This window comes from Entelurus aequoreus, linkage group LG10 (assembly GCF_033978785.1).
Source record: "Entelurus aequoreus isolate RoL-2023_Sb linkage group LG10, RoL_Eaeq_v1.1, whole genome shotgun sequence".
Classification (NCBI taxonomy): domain Eukaryota; kingdom Metazoa; phylum Chordata; class Actinopteri; order Syngnathiformes; family Syngnathidae; genus Entelurus; species Entelurus aequoreus.
Window position 1 is genome coordinate 829,200 of NC_084740.1, and position 17,500 is coordinate 846,699.

A 17,500-nucleotide genomic window follows, 5' to 3' on the forward strand; every position below is an offset into this window, starting at 1 on the left:
GACGCGTACAACAACGACAGGTGTTACGAGACCTACCCCATGCAGGAACGTATCGCCTTATTCAACCTGGTGCGCGTGGGCGCGGGCTTCTTGATCCCCCTGCTGGTGTTGGCCGTCAGTTACTGGAGGGTGCTCGCCACCGTGGCGCAGAGTCCCGGCTTGAACGCGCAGGTCAAGAGAAAAGTCCGCCTTCTCTGTTTCGGCGTGATCGGCATCTTCTCCTTGTGCTTCGCGCCGTACCACGTTCTCCTCCTGGTGCGCTCGCTCGTCTTCTACACCCACGACCACGCCAGTTACTGCCAGTTCGAGCAGAAGATGCACTTTGCTTTCTCCTGCACGCTGGCCTTGTCGAGCCTGAACTGCGTGATGGACCCCGTGCTCTACATGCTGGCCAGCAACGGCGTGCAGGAGAAGGTGAAAATGTGCTGCAACCGGCATAAAAGGACAGAAGCGGAAGAGTGCGCTCTGGCCGACCACCGCCGAGGAAAGACCAACAACAATTTAATCTGAATGTCTGCAGGATAAGGATTATTTACTAGCTTTATCAGCCACATAATCACATCCTTGATGTCGCCATATTTGTCCGCAGCTCTCATATCCTGCGCAGTGGAGAAGACAAGGATCACCCAGTGGTCATTTGCCTGACATGTTGCATATTGGCAGCGTCTGTGGATTGCATGGTGATAAGGAACAATCGTCCTTCTATAACAGAAGTATAAAGGATGCAGGGGCCGCTTGGGTCCATTTTGGACATTACAGGGGAACTGCACTTTTGCCTATGCTTCACAATCATTATGAAAGCCATAACGACAGATGGATTTTTAATGCATTCTAAATTTTAAATAAATGCGATCAAAGGTCCACTTTAGTGTTGTCCCGATACCAAAATTATTTCGATACTTTTCTAAATAAAGGGGACCACAAAAAAATTGCATTAATGGCTTTATTTTAACAAAAAATCTTAGGGTCGATTAAACATATGTTTCTTATTGCAAGTTTGTCCTTTAATAGTGAACATACATGACGACTTGTCTTTTCATAGTAAGTAAGCAAACAAAGGCTCCTAATTAGTCTGCTGACATATGCAGTAACATATTGTGTCATTTATCATTCTATTATTTTGTTAACATTATTAAGGACAAGTGGTAGAAAATGAATTATTAATCTACTTGTTCATTTACTGTTACTATCTGCTTACTTTCTCTTTTAAGATGTTCTATCTACACTTCTGTTAAAATGTAATAATCACTTATTCTTCTGTTGTTTGGATGCTTTATTTATTAGTTTTGGATGATTCCACAAATTTGGGTATCAATACGATACCAAGTCGTTACAGGATCATACATTGGTCATATTCAAAGTCCTCATGTGTCCAGGTACATATTTCCTGAGTTTATAAACATAAAATACATTTTAAAAAAAGGAAAGAAGATGTGATGCCAAAAAATATCAATGTAATCATAGTAGTATCGACTAGATACGTATCATTACAGTGGATCTTAGGTTTAGATCCACCAATGGCATTTGTTGACATTTTGACACCGGTGAGCTACAGTGTGTAGTGAAGCATGTTTAGCTATTCCTCGTCCTGCAGGGATGATACTTGTAAGAAACTTACTTTATTTGTCGCCATGGAGGCGAGGATTAGTGACTTAGAAGTAGATAAAACACTGCCGACTGGAGCTGGACTCTAGCCGCTAGCTAGCTAGCCATGTCTTAAAGCACCTCTTCCTGAGGGCGTTTCAGTGTTAAACTTCACCTTTATCTTTAGTTTTTAAGCCAAAATGCGTTCGTGTATACACACACATTGACTGTTTGTAAGTACTCCGTGATTGTGCGCTACCGAACATGCTCGTCTGCTCGTAAACCAGCAATGACACAATGCGACGATGACCGGGGGGTGGTGGACCGGTACATTACAGAGCCAGTATACTACCGAATATGATTCATTAGTATCTATTGGTATAATAATACCGGTATACCGTAGAACCCTAGTCCACTTACATATGGAGCCGCTCTATTCTGCCTATGAAGCCCTTAAAAAACATCTCCACTGAGGTTTTATGTACATGATGTAAGAATAAATGTAATTTATTAACAGTCACTTTTATAATATAATAACATTTTATATTTACGGATTTTGATAAATCGCAATAATTTCAATTTTTTTTCCATCATCACTGATTATTACTCACTGCAGACTTCCTGAGAGCCAACAAACATAATAAAACATCACTTACTGTATAAAGTCTGCACAGTCTGACTGTTTTGATGTTCATATATTCGTCTAAATGTGATTATATGAACATCCTAATGACAGCATTAGAATGCACAAAAAAAAATACATCTGTCGTAATGATTATGAACGATAGGCAAAATTCCTCCAAAAAAGTGAAGTTCCCCTTTCACAGCCTTAAAGGATGACCCAATTAGGAATGTACAAAATGAGGGGGAAAACACCGGAAACAAACCACATTATAGGAAAACTGCACTTTAAAAAAAAATGTTGCCTATGCTTCACAATCCTTATGAAAGACAGATGGATTTTTAATGCATTCTAAATATGAAATAAATGCGATCAAAAGTCACCTTACATATGGAGCCGCTCTATTCTGCCTATAAACCTTCTTAAAAAAACATCCAAACACCTCCATTGAGGTTTTATGTACACAATGCAAGTATATATGTAATGTATTAACAGGCACATTTATAATATAATTTAATATTTACGGATTTTGATCAGCATCTCCACGTTTCCATTTTTTTCCCCATCATCACTGATTATTACTCACTGCAGACTTCCCGAGAGCCAACAAACATAATAAAACATCACTTACAGTACAAAGTCTGCTGTCATTAGGATGCTGACTGTTATTCATACATTCATCTAAATGTGAATAAATGAACATCCTAATGACAGCATTAGAATGCTTTAAAAAAAAAACACATCTGTCGTAATGATTGTGAACGATAGGCAAAATTCCTCCAAAAAAGTGAAGTTCCCCTTTCACGGCCTTGCTGGACGACCCAATTAGGAATGTACAAAATGAGGGGGAAAACACTGGAAACAAACCAAATTATAGGGGAACTGCACTTTAAAAAAATGTTGCCTAGGGTTCACAATCATTATGAAAGACAGATGGATTTTTAATGCATTCTAAATATTAAATACATGCGATCAAAAGTCAGCTTACATATGGAGCCGCTCTATTCTGCGTATAAAGCCCTTATAAAAACATCCAAACACCTCCATTGAGGTTTTATGTACATGATGTAAGTATAAATGTAATGTATTAACAGGCACATTTATAATATTATAATAACATTTAATTTTTACGGATTTTGATCAGCATCTCCACGTTTCCTTTTTTTCCCCATCATCACTGATTATTACTCACTGCAGACTTCCCGAGAGCCAACAAACATAATAAAACATCACTTACAGTACAAAGTCTGCTGTCATTAGGATGCTGACTGTTATGATGTTCATACATTCATCTAAATGTGAATATTTGAACATCCTAATGACAGCATTAGAATGCATTCAAAATAAAATACATCTGTCGTAATGATTGTGAACGATAGGCAAAATTCCTCCAAAAAAGTGAAGTTCCCCTTTCACGGCCTTGCTGGACGACCCAATTAGGAATGTACAAAATGAGGGGGAAAACACTGGAAACAAACCAAATTAAGGGGGATTACACTTTTAAAATTGTTTTGCCTATATGCTTCACAATCATTATGAAAGACAGATGGATTTTTAATGCATTCTAAATATTAAATAAATGCGATCAAAAGTCTGCTTACATATGGAGCCGCTCTATTCTGCTCTATAAACCCCCTTAAAAAAAACATCCAAACACCTCCATTGAGGTTTTATGTACACAATGCAAGTTTATATGTAATGTATTAACAGGCACATTTATAATATAATTTGTTATATTTACGGATTTTGATCAGCATCACCACGTTTCCTTTTTTCCCCATCATCACTGATTATTACTCACTGCGGATTTCCCGAGAGCCAACAAACATAAAAAAACCCATCACTTACAGTACAAAGTCTGCTGTCATTAGGATGCTGACTGTTATGATGTTAATAATGATAATGGGTTATAAATGGGTTATACTTGTATAGCGCTTTTCTACCTTCAAGGTACTCAATGTTCATATATTAATCTAAATGTGAATATATGAACATCCTAATGACAGCATTACAACGCTTTAAAAAAAAAATACATCCATCGTAATGATTGTGAAGGATCCAAAAAAGTGAAGTTCCCCTTTCACGGCCTTGCTGGACGACCCAATTAGAATGTACAAAATGAGGGGGGAAACACTGGAAACAAACTAAATAAAAGGGGAATTGCACTTTAAAAAAAATGTTGCCTATCGTTCACAATCCTTATGAGAGACAACAAGGCAAAAGTTTTTTTTTTTTCCCGTTTTTTAGCATAATAATCGGTTTGTTCGAGGTGGCTAGCAATTAAGCTAATGGGAGCAAACAATTCTTCCTCCAAATCCGTTGAAAAATACATTCAAAAACTGTCAACAATACTTCATTTGCGTTCCGTAACCCGTGTAACAACCAAGCTGTAGCGATGTTGTTATTGTAAGAGTGAACACTGGGGTACTCTTTTTGTAGCGAACTAACCACGGTATTAGCCGTCAAAGCTAGCTACGGCAAAAGATAAGCTAGCTTCTATGTCAGCACCAAACGCGTTTGGTGCGATAGAACACCAATCTGTACCGACTGAAAAAACATGAACAGTCATATTACAGTATCTGTAAAGTATTAGCCCACATTTCATGTTTTGTTTGTACACAGCTGAGCTAGCCAGACAGCGTGTTTACCGTAGTTGTGCTAACACGCATGGCGTGCTGCGTTCAGCCTCATAACGTAAAAGTAGTGTGCCGTGAGATAGTCTGGTGTGTTGTGGGAGATGATCTAATTTCACCTATCTGGGTTAAAAATATTTTTTGCAAACCAGTAAGTATAGTCTGCAAATGATGTGTTGTTGTTGAGTGTCGGTGCTGTCTAGAGCTCGGCAGAGTAACCGTGTAATACTCTTCCATATCAGTAGGTGGCAGCCGGTAGCTAATTGCTTTGTAGATGTCGGGAACAGCGGGAGGCAGTGTGCAGGTAAAAAGGTGTCTAATGCTTAAACCAAAAATAAACAAAAGGTGAGTGCCCCTAAGAAAGGGCATTAAAGCTTAGGGAAGGCTACGCAGAACGAAACTAAAACTGAACTGGCTACAAAGTAAACAAAAACAGAATGCTGGACGACAGCAAAGACTTGCTGTGGAGCAAAGACAATGTACATCCGAACAGGACATGTCAATCAACAATGTCCCCACAAAGAAGGTTAAAAACAACTGAAATATTATTGATTGCTAAAACAAAGTAGATGCGGGAAATATTGCTCAAAGGAAGACATGAAACTGCTACAGGAAAATACCAAAATAGGAGCGCAAGACAAGAACAAAAACACAACACACAGGAAAACAGCAAAAAAACCCTCAAAATGAGTCATGGAGTGATGTGACAGGCGGTGACAGTACACCTACTTTGAGACAAGAGCTATAGTGATGCATGCTTGGTTATGCTTTAAAGTAATATCCAACAATTGTGACAACGACTTTTTACTGTCAACTGACTTTCGTTTTTTAATGATTTCTGCTGGTGGTGTGCCTCCGCATTTTTTCAATGCAAAAAATGTGCCTTGGCTCAAAAAAGGTTGACAAACCACAGTGAATACATCAACTCCTGGCAGAGGTAATAATGATGATACAGACAGCAGCGGCTTTAGCTATGGGTGGTCCAAGGGGCGCTGCAAGGATGAGGGGGGAAAAGATTGCTATTTATCAGCCCGGATATGTGGCACAAGGCTCCACACGGCCACTGCACACACATTTTCTTTGTCACATATGCTTGTATTCAAAAATATTGCATGATTATGTCAAAGGAAATAAAAACGTGTGAGAACAACCATACACGAGATCTTTATATATCCTCACGCAGTTGTCTAACATACCCGTGATTGTTTCATACACTATATTCATATTTTTTCCACATTAAAACAAGTCTATCCTTAAGCTCAAACAATAAGTAAGAAATGTTCATTGTATTGAGGTTTTATGTTATGTTATGTTTTTTGTTACGTAAGTACTTATGAGGTTTTATTTATTTATTTGAAAAGAAAACACAAACCTAAACACACTTTAAAGGAGTGTTCAGTAAAAATGTATACTCTTATTGGAAGACACTGAGTGGCAGCAACATTGATTTTTATGCGTTATTTTTCTCGTACAGTGTTAAATAAAAACTCACGCTTAACGTCCTGTGGTCAAAAACTGCGCTAAGTATGTTATATATCATTCCACTTTATACAAAAAATTGCATTATTGGCTTTATTTTAACAAAAAATGTTAGGGTACATTAAACATATGTGTCTTATTGCAGTTAAGTCCTTAAATAAAATAGTGAACATACAAGACAACTTGTCTTTTAGTAGTAAGTAAGCAAACAAAGCCTCCTAATTAGTCTGCTGACGTATGCAGTAACATATTGTGTCATTTTCCATTCAGTTATTTTGTCAACATTATTAAGGACAAGTAGTAGAAAATGAACTATTAATCGACTTGTTCATTTACTGTTAATATCTGCTTACTTTCTCTTTTAACATGTTCTATCTACACTTTGTTAAAATGTAATAATCACTTATAGTGGAGGCCCTTAGGGATATTAGCTTTTGTCTCTAACATTTGAAACAGATGAGCTACAATTGTAAACTTGGTGTCTATTTCATGTGTCTTGACAATTAGAAATGTGTTGGAATGCTCATTTTTATTTTTGGGTGTGTCTAGACCCCTAACTTGCTAATTTCCAAGTGGCGTTTTGCTATTCTGAAGACATTGGACGTAACGTGGGCATTGTTATGAGTAAAATCTGGTGCAACATGCATGATTCCTTTCTAATGTTTATATGAAATGTCGGGGGCGAGGGGAGGGGGAGGGGGGGGGGTGGTGGCTGTGGTTGTGACATTTTGAAGACATTGGTTTCGCTTAAAGGGCAACTACTCTTTGGCTACTTGCGGGGCGGGGAGGCCACGTGGAGGCCTTTTTTATTTTTTTTAATTATTTTTTTATAATTTTTTTTTTTGGGGGGGGGGGGGGGGGGTTGTTGTTTTTGTTCCCCAATTACTTGACAAAAGCTGCACCCTCATTGTTGGTGCATGGCTTTGAGGAGTCCTGGTCCTTGAAGGACAATATCATTGAATACTCTAAAGCAGGGGTCACCAACGCAGTGCCCGCGGGCACCAGGTAGCCCGTAAGGACCAGATGAGTAGCCCGCTGGCCTGTTCTAAAAATAGCTCAAATAGCAGCACTTACCAGTGAGCTGCCTCTATTTTTTAAATTGTATTTATTTACTAGCAAGCTGGTCTCGCTTTGCTCGACATTTTTAATTCTAAGAGAGACAAAACTCAAAAAGAATTTGAAAATCCAAGAAAATATTTTAAAGACTTGGTCTTCACTTGTTTAAATAAATTCATTATTTTTTTTACTTTGCTTCTTATAACTTTCAGAAAGACAATTTTAGAGAAAAAATACAACCTTAAAAATGATTTTAGGATTTTTAAACACATATACCTTTTTACCTTTTAAATTCCTTCCTCTTCTTTCCTGACAATTTAAATCAATGTTCAAGTAAATTTATTTTTTTATTGTAAAGAATAATAAATACATTTTAATTTAATTCTTCATTTTAGCTTCTGTTTTTTCAACGAAGAATATTTGTGAAATATTTCTTCAAACTTATTATGATTAAAATTTAAAAAAATTATTCTGGCAAATCTAGAAAATCTGTAGAATCAAATTTAAATCTTATAACAAAGTCTTTTGAATTTCTTTAAAAAAAAATTGTTCTGTAAAATCTAGAAGAAATAATGATTTGTCTTTGTTAGAAATATAGCTTGGTCCAATTTGTTATATATTCTAACAAAGTGTAGATTGGATTTTAACCTATTTAAAACATGTCATCAAAATTCAAAAATTAATCTTAATCAGGAAAAATTACTAATGATGTTCCATAAATTATTTTTTTAATTTTTTCAAAAAGATTCGAATTAGCTAGTTTTTCTCTTCTTTTTTTCGGTTGAATTTTGAATTCTAAAGAATCGAAATTGAAGATAAACTATGTTTCAAAATTTAATTGTCATTTTTTTCGTGTTTTCTCCTCTTTTAAACCGTTCAATTAAGTGTAAATATCATTAATTATTAATAATAACATAGAGTTAAAGGTAAATTGAGCAAATTGGCTATTTCTGGCAATTTATTTAAGTGTGTATCAAACTGGTAGCCCTTCGCATTAATCAGTACCCAAGAAGTAGCTCTTGGTTTCAAAAAGGTTGGTGACCCCTGCTCTAAAGGTTCAGGAACAGATACCATAAGACAGTTGGAAGGTAAGCTGCCATCAAATTTGTGTCCTGGTTGTAAACAATATTTGTGTAAAACCAAGGCAGCCCTTGTCAACAAAAGGGCCTCATCTTGATCAATCTGGTTGGAATCATGGCCTCTAGCTACACTGTCTGCCACTTTTTGCTTGCTTGCAATGTACGTCTCCCTCCCTTTCTGGTGTTCACTCCAGTCAGGCAGAAAAGAGAGGAGACGTGTCTGGAATGTTGTTGTGTGAGGTTCATTATAACAACAGACATGCCCTTAATTCATAAGGGTTCTATAGAGTTGCCTTCAATTTGAAATTGTGAAGGAGCAATCTGAATCCTCAACTAGGGCAACAATTTGCGCTTTAGTCAGAGGGTCAAAGGTTTCCCTGGATTCACTTCTTCTGATATGCTGGAAGATGTTTTATGTTGTGCAACATATCTCAAGTTCAGATAAGATTTGGTATGATAGTACACATCTGCTGCGTGCACAACAGACGCTTGAGTAACTAATCTCCCAAGAAGTTTAAAATCTTTACTAGATTCTGCCCAGCTTTTCATTTTGGAATCAACATTATTTGTTAATGCCTTTTTCGTATCCTCCCCTTCACACATCACACAATGAATACCACTGGTTTGGGGATGACTTGATTGAAGCTTTTTAGGACTTAAAGGCCTACTGAAATGAGATTTTCTTATTTAAACGGGGATAGCAGATCCATTCTATGTGTCATACTTGATCATTTCGCGATATTGCCATATTTTTGCTGAAAGGATTTAGTAGAGAACATCGACGATAAAGTTCGCAACTTTTGGTCGCTGATAAAAAAAGCCTTGCCTGTACCGGAAGTAGCGTGACGTCACAGGTTGAAGAGCTCCTCACATCTGCACATTGTTTACACCAGCAGCGAGAGCGATTCGGACAGAGAAAGCGACGATTACCCCATTAATTTGAGCGAGGATGAAAGATTTGTGGATGAGGAACGTGAGAGTGAAGGACTAGAGTGTAGTGCAGGACGTAACTTTTTTCACTCTGACCGTAACTTAGGTACAAGGGCTCATTGGATTCCACACTTTCTCCTTTTTCTATTGTGGATCACGGATTTGTATTTTAAACCACCTCGGATACTATATCCTCTTGACAATGAGAGTCGAGAACGCGAAATGGACATTCACAGTGACTTTTATCTCCACGACAATACATCGGTGAAGCACTTTAGCTTCGGAGCTAACGTGATAGCATCGTGCTTAACTGCGGATAGAAACAGAAGAAACATGCCCCTGACTGGAAGGATAGACAGAAGGTCAACAATACTATTATTACTTCTACTATCAGGAGACACCGAACCAAACCCTGGACCTGTAACCACACGGTTAATGCTGTCCAGCCTGGCGAAGCCTAGCAATGCTGTTGCTAACGACGCCATTGAAGCTAACTTAGCTACGGGACCTCGACAGAGCTATGCTAAAAACATTAGCTCTCCACCTACGCCAGCCCTCATCTGCTCATCACCACCCGTGCTCACCTGCGTTCCAGCAATCGACGGCGCGACGAAGGACTTCACCCGATCATCGGTGCGGTCGGTGGCTAGCGTCGGATAGCGCGTCTGCTATCCAACTCAAAGTCGTCCTGGTTGTGTTGCTGTAGCCAGCCGCTAATACACCGATCCCACCTACAGCTTTCTTCTTTGCTGTCTTCATTGTCCATTAAACAAATTGCAAAAGAGTCACCAACACAGATGTCCAGAATACTGTGGAATTTTGTGGTGAAAACAGACGACTTAAGCTGGCCACCGTGCTATTCCAAAATGCCTCCTTCAACCCGTGACGTCACGCGCAAACGTCATCATACCGAGACGTTTTCAGACGGATATTTTGCGGGAAATTTTAAATTGCACTTTATAAGTCAACCCGGCCGTATTGGCATGTGTTGCAATGTTAAGATTTCATCATTGATATATAAACTATCAGACTGCGTGGTCCGTAGTAGTGGGTTTCAGTAGGCCTTTAATAAGGAGGGGACAGCATGATCCTCATGCTTTCGAGCCCTTTTAACACGAGAACTACTACAGTAGCTTCTGCAGCGTTTGTGGTATTTGGCCTTATTTAATACAAGTGTTGATGCGATACCTGAACCATCATTCAATTGATCAATGTGACATTTATACATGAAGGTATAGCATTCGCAATTTCAATGAAATCTTTGAGATCCTTTTCTAGCGACAAAACTCTTTCGCTTTTGGGTGTTTGTAAGGGGTCATCAGACTGTAATTGGCAGAGACAACATAAGTCCCAATTGATGCTGCTGCTGCTACTATTACTATCAGATGATGTGGCGGCCATATTGTTTGATAATAGCTACACTAAAAAATGCATTACATGAAAATAAAGTTGATGATTTTCAGTGTTAGATTAGCCAGTAGAATGACTGTACATAGATACGCTCTTCTGTATGATTTTCACATCAGGAGAAGTCAGGAGGCACAACAGTAGCCTGTCGAGGGACCAAACTATTATCACACTGTGTGGATAACAGTGTCGGAGCCTTCTCTGTAAGATACAGTACGTTTCTGTTTCTGTTGAAACAGAAACCTATGTTACAGGGGGGAAGGGCGGGTAACACTGACTTTCTCTACTTTTACTAATGTTACAATGAAATATATCGGTAGCTTTACATTCTATCTGTGTTGAAATATATGTGCAATACATTTTGGTAGATAATGGCTGTGTTGTTAATATGGAAATTAAAGTGCTCTAATAAATAAATGATCATAAATCTGATCATTCCAGTATGTTTCTGATGCTCAAAAAATCCTAAAATAGTTTGCAAAAAGTATCAAAAGTTAAAGGTACACCTAATTTTTACAAAACTGCATCTTGGAAATATGCTAATTAGGTGTCCAGACACACCCAATCATAAAGATGATTTTTCCATCATATTTGTAATTGTCAAAAAACATGAAATAGACACCAAGTTTGGATTTGTAGCTCATCTGGTTCAAATGTAGAGGCAAAAGTGTGTTCAGGTGGTGGCCATATTGGATCAGCCGCTCTGGCGACCCCAAAGGTCACCGGCGCCCTAGCCAAATCATTTAAGTATGCCCTGAGCTACACCTGTGCCAAATTTGGCACTTTTAGACAAAAGTGAACGAACACACCCTAAAATCTCCCTAAGGGCCCCCACTATTATTCTTCTGTTGTTTGATACTTTACATTAGTTTTGGATGATACCACACATTTGAGTATCAAACCGATACCAAGTCGTTACAGGATCATACATTGGTCATATTCAAAGCCCTCATGTGTCCAGGGACATATTTCCTGCGTTTATAAACATAATATACATTTTAAAAAAACGAAAGATGTTGTGATGCCAAAAAATATCGACGTAATCATAGTATCATCGACTAGATATATGCCTGTACTTGATATCAGGTATCAGGATGTCAGGTGTAGATCCACCAATGGCGTTTGTTTACATTCTGACGCCGGTGAGCTACAGCGTGTAGTGAAGCATGTTTAGCTATTCCTCGTCCTGCAGGGATGATACTTGTAAGAAACTTGATTTATTTGTCGCCATGGAGGCGAGGATTAGTGATTTAGAAGTAGCTAAAACACTGCCGATTGCGGATGGACGTTAGCCGCTTGCTAGCTAGCCATGTCTTAAAGCACCTCTTCCTGACGGCGTTTCAGTGTTATAACTTCACCTTTATCTTTAATTTTTAAGCCAAAATGCGTCCGTTCTCCCAATTCTGTCTACACACTGTGTCTGTTTGTAAGTACTCCGTGATTGTGCGCTGCCGAACATGCTCGTCTGCTCGTAAACCAGCAATGACACGACGTGACTTCGACGCGGGACCGGTACTTTTCAGAGACGGTATCGTACTGAAAATGATTCATTAGTATCGCGGTACTATACTAATACCGGTATACCGTACAACCCTATATCATAAACTATATTCATATTGTTTTTCTACATTAAAATGAGTTTATTGTTAAGCTCAAATTATCAGAGATGTTAATTGTATTTATGAGGTTTTATGTTACGTAATGAGGTTTTATTTATTTATTTGAAAAGAAATCACAGACCTAAACACACTTTAAGGAGTGTTTACTAAAAATGTCTTTTCTTATTGGAAGACCCTGAGTGGCAGCAACATTGATTTTTATGCGTTGTTATTTTTCTCGTACTGTGTTAAAAAAACAACCTCACGCTTAACGTCCTAAGGACAAAAACTGTGCTTCCACTTTATACATTTCTTCGGCCTGAAATATAAATAAAATTTATATTTCGGGGGATTTTAACCCTTTAAAAGTCAGTATGTTTGTAAGTATGATTTTTTTAAAAATTTTGTTGAAAAAAAAAAACATACCTAAGACACATTTCAAAAAGTGCTTGCTAATAATTGATATTTTTATTAGGCCGAGTGGCTCAATAGCTGGCAGTAAAATTGATTTTGTTATTTTTTGTGCAGTGTTCAAAACTCATACTCAAGGTCCTAAAGACATTAAAAAAATGTCAGCTTCCCAAAAACTGCTGTAAATATGGTACATATTGATATTTATTTCCACTTTAGGAAGTACTTCAGGCTGAACTATGAATCTGAAATATTAATTTTATTTTGAGGTACAAAGACCAGAATGTTTACATTGTTTAAAAAACAACACTAAAAACAAAAACACATTTCAAAAAGTGCTTACTAACAAATAATATATTTATCAGGCCGAGTGGCTGAACAGTTGGCAGTAATATTGAATTTCAAGTGTTATGTTTTTGTACAGTGTTAAATAAAAACTCACACGCAGCGTAACGGCAGCGTTACAAAAACTGCTGTAAACATATTATATGTTGATATTTCTTCCACTTTATAAATTAAACCTCAGCCTGAAAGATATATTTTTAGTAAAAAAAAATAGTTTGGGGTATTGTTTGTTTACATAGTTTTTTTTAAATTGTATATATATATTTTTTAAAACAACAAAGCTTAAAGACATTTAAAAAAAAAAAATGCTTACTAATAATTTGTATTTTTATCAGGCAGAGTGGCTCAATAGTCGGCAGTAACATTGATTTTAATTTTTTTTTTTAATTACAGTTTAAAATAAAAACTCACACTTCCCAAAAACGTCACCCTCAAAACTGCTGTAAATATGTATGATATTTTTTCCACTTTATGAATTACTTCAGCCTGAAATAGAAATATGACTTATATTTGAGGGGGGTTTTAATGCTTTAAAGGCCAACATGTTTATGTAGTTTTTATTTTTTGCAAAAACAACAAAACATTTAAAAAAGTGCTTACTTATAGTTAGTAGTTTTATTAGGCCGAGTGCCTGAATAGTTGGCAACACAATGATATTTTTATATTACATTTTTTGGTACAGTGCTAAATTAAAAACTCACAATTGAGGTTCCAAGGATTCAAGACTAAATATGTTATATATTTGTATGACAATAGATTTTCCTCTATCTTGTTCCAAATCCATTACACACTGTTAGGCCTTAATGTGGTCATGTGACTGCACTCATTGCCATTGTGACGCCCTAATGCACTGCAGGGTTGGGCTGAAAGTATTTTATTGACAGTCTATACTTAGAGCAGACCATTCCGCTTGTGTTATTGTTGCTGTCCAACAAAACCTCTCTGATCAATAACTTGCTTGCCACTATTGGTCATAACAAACACTCTGCTTAGGCCCGAGTGTGCCCCTTAAATACACCTGGCGTAAGGGCTCTCATGTGTTGTTGCCACGGCAACCCCGCATCTCTTCCTGGGGTGTTTTTGTGGACCAGCCTGGACACATTGCTGTACAGCGTAGCGGAGACGCGATGTTATTACAGCGGATAGATTGAATGCTGCTGATTTCTTTACTTTGTGCGCATCAGTGATTCCCAACCGCTGTGCCGCAGCACACTAGTGCATTGTGAAAGCTCGTCAGGTGCGCCGATCCAATTTCACCTACGTCCTGTCAATGAGAAAGGACGCAAAGAAAAAAGCTCCGCTTCTGCTACCGGAGTTTTTGTTAAGTCTGAAGATTTTGACCACTGATTTGACCACTGATTTGCGATCACAGCCACAGGAGAGTCACCTGGCATCTTCGATCTGATTTTGGTCAGTTGAGAGGCACTGATACGCTGAAATAAGGCGAGTGGAAGAGCCGTTAGCCTCAAGCCAAAGGCGCCTCCCGCAGTTCAAAGCGGTTGCCTAGCAACCAAAAGTTACGGCAAGTTTACAGCTGTTTTAAAGTGATCCCGACGTCGCAGAGTGATATAAGTTGACAGGCTGACACCTCAAATTGATCTCTGAACGGCGCAAGGTACGAAATAGTTGAAAAAACAAGTTAAAAGTGCCGCAAGTCGCTAAAGAGGTAACTGCCCTTAAGACATAAGAGGCGCTGACGTCAGTGACTACAGCGATGCCAAAAGTTAAAGGATTGACTGGAAATACTGATTTGAAGCTGGGCACAGGACATGATGGGATTCAAGAAGGGATACTACAAAAAATACTCCAGGAATTTAAAGAAGAAATGTTACAAAAATTGGAAGAATTGATGGATGGATGGAAAGAGGATATGAAAGAAATGAAAGAAGAAATGAAAGAAATGAAAAAAGAGAACAACAGAAGAAATAAAGAAGCCACTGAAATGAGCAAACAAATGAAGATCCTTCAAGAAGACAACAACATGCTGAGGAACATCATAGATGAAATGGATCAGGATAAACGAATGAATGATATCATTGTGACAGGGCACCGAATTAAACCAAGATCCTATGCGAAAGCTGTGAATAATGAAGGTGAACCAGATGAAATGGATATGGTCTCAGCAGAACAGCAAGTGGTCAACTTCCTGCAATCAAAAGAAATTGAAATTGACATTAATACCATCGAAACATGCATCCCACTGAACGGAAGAAACAACAACGCCACTCCAGTCGTGCTTGTGAAACTCGTAAACAGAAAATCTAAAATGGCACTGCTGAGACAGGGAAAGAAGCTGAAGGGAACAAATGTGTACATGAATGAGCATCTCACAAAACGCAATGCTGGAATCGCCAAGAAAGCACGCGACTTGAGAAGGCAGGGAAAAATCCAGGGAACTTGGAGCGCCAACTGTAAAATCTACATCAAGCTGAATGGAAGTCCAGAAGCAAGAGTAATTGTTGTCCATGACATCAAGGACCTGGACAATTTTTAAAGTTTACACAGCTACCACAACAACGATGATAATGGACTCTGACAGAAAACAAGCACCTAAATTCAGCATCGGCACTACTATGTTCCAAGGGACGACTAAACAAGAGGACCTAGATTCAAGATTGCATCCACCTACACTTATAGAGATTATTGAAACAACATCAAAGTTTGTTGAACAAGAAAATATGGAACTAAAAAATTTCTGCAACAAAGATCACAAAAACCAGGATTTGGAAAATGATATAGATCCAGATACACATTTTTTCTCCCACATCAGTAATAGTTGTTTTTATTATACAGATGATCAATATAATAGCAACATTGAATGTGATAACAAATTGTCAATTATTCATTTTAATAGTAGAAGCTTGTATGCAAATTACAATAACATTAAGAACTTTTTGGAACACATCAACGAACCCTTCAAAGTGATTGCTGTCACAGAAACATGGATTGATGATAAAAAAGGAATAGATTTTGATCTGGAGGGATATGAACTAAACTACATCAACAGAACCAACAAAAATGGAGGAGGAGTAGCTGTGTACGTGATGAAGAACCTGAACTACAAAGTGGTAAAAAACATGTCATTTGCCATTGATAATATCTTAGAATGTATAACCATTGAAATATGTCAGGAAAAAAGCAAAAACATATTCATCAGTTGTATATATAGATCACCTAAGTCAAGTATAGAAACATTTGAAGAATGGATCAAGGCAACTTACATGGACAATGGTCAAAGAATAATGTTCTTATGTGGTGACTTTAATATTGACTTATTGAACCCCAACAAGCAAAAGTCTATTGATGACTTCATTGATACAATGTACAGCATCAGTCTATATCCTAAAATCACAAGGCCAAGCAGAATCACAGCACACTGTGCCACGCTTATTGATAATATTTTTACCAATGATTTTGATAATAACACTACAAGTGGTCTACTTATAACCGACGGTAGTGATCATCTGCCAGTTTTTACAATATATAATGGAAACTACAAGAAGAACATGGAAGACAAAAGGACATTTCGAAGACTATGCACAGAGAAGAGGATGACTGCCTTCAAAATTGAGCTACAAAAGCAAGATTGGGACAATGTGTATAATGAAAAAGAGGTTGATGAAGCATATGAACATTTCTTAAACAAGTTCATAATACTTTATGACAAACATTGTCCATGGATACAACTCAGTAACAAGCAGAGAAAGAATAATCAACCATGGATGACAAAAGGATTAAAAACTGCTTGTAAGAAGAAGAATACACTATATAGAGAATTTATAGCACAAAGAACTATAGAGGCAGAAATTAAGTACAAAAAGTATAAAAACAAGTTAACAGACATACTACGATCATGTAGAAAAGAATATTACAGTGAATTGTTGGACAGGAACAAAAATAATATGAGAGCAACATGGGGCATCCTCAATAGCATTATTAAAAATGGAACTAAGAGGGACTACCCTCAATACTTTTTAGATGAAAATAAAAAAAATGACAACATAAAGGAAGTAGTTGAAAGCTTCAATAATTATTTTGTAAATATTGGACCAAAATTGGAAGAAAGGATTCCAGACCCAGTTCCAATTGAGGACTATAATGATACCATAGAGCGAAATCCCAACTCCATGTTCCTCAGTAATGTGACACAGGAGGAAATAGTTACAATCGTGAAAAAATGTAAATCTAAGACTTCAACTGATTGTAACGGAATTGATATGGAAACGATAAAAAAGGTTATTGAAGAGATCTCAGGACCATTAATGTATATTAGTAACCTATCATTTCAAACAGGTACATTTCCAAACAAAATGAAAATAGCTAAAGTTGCACCAATTTATAAGACTGGAGATAAAC

General features: G+C 37.5%; 2 protein-coding genes across 4 annotated transcripts in view; one reads left to right on the forward strand and one right to left on the reverse strand.

Annotated features, from left to right (window-relative positions):
* Nucleotides 1–1,008, forward strand: part of LOC133658142 (G-protein coupled receptor 4-like) — a 34,951-nt gene extending 33,943 nt beyond the window's left edge. For all 3 annotated transcript variants that reach the window (XM_062059800.1, XM_062059803.1, XM_062059802.1), the window contains one exon: nucleotides 1–1,008. This exon is cut by the window's left edge and continues 506 nt beyond it. In XM_062059800.1, the coding sequence (XP_061915784.1) occupies nucleotides 1–510 (510 nt within the window). In that variant the 3' untranslated portion in view covers nucleotides 511–1,008.
* Nucleotides 1–17,500, reverse strand: part of LOC133658141 (prolactin-releasing peptide receptor-like) — a 103,959-nt gene that overhangs the window by 35,384 nt on the left and 51,075 nt on the right. The gene's annotated exons all lie outside the window — the stretch shown is intronic.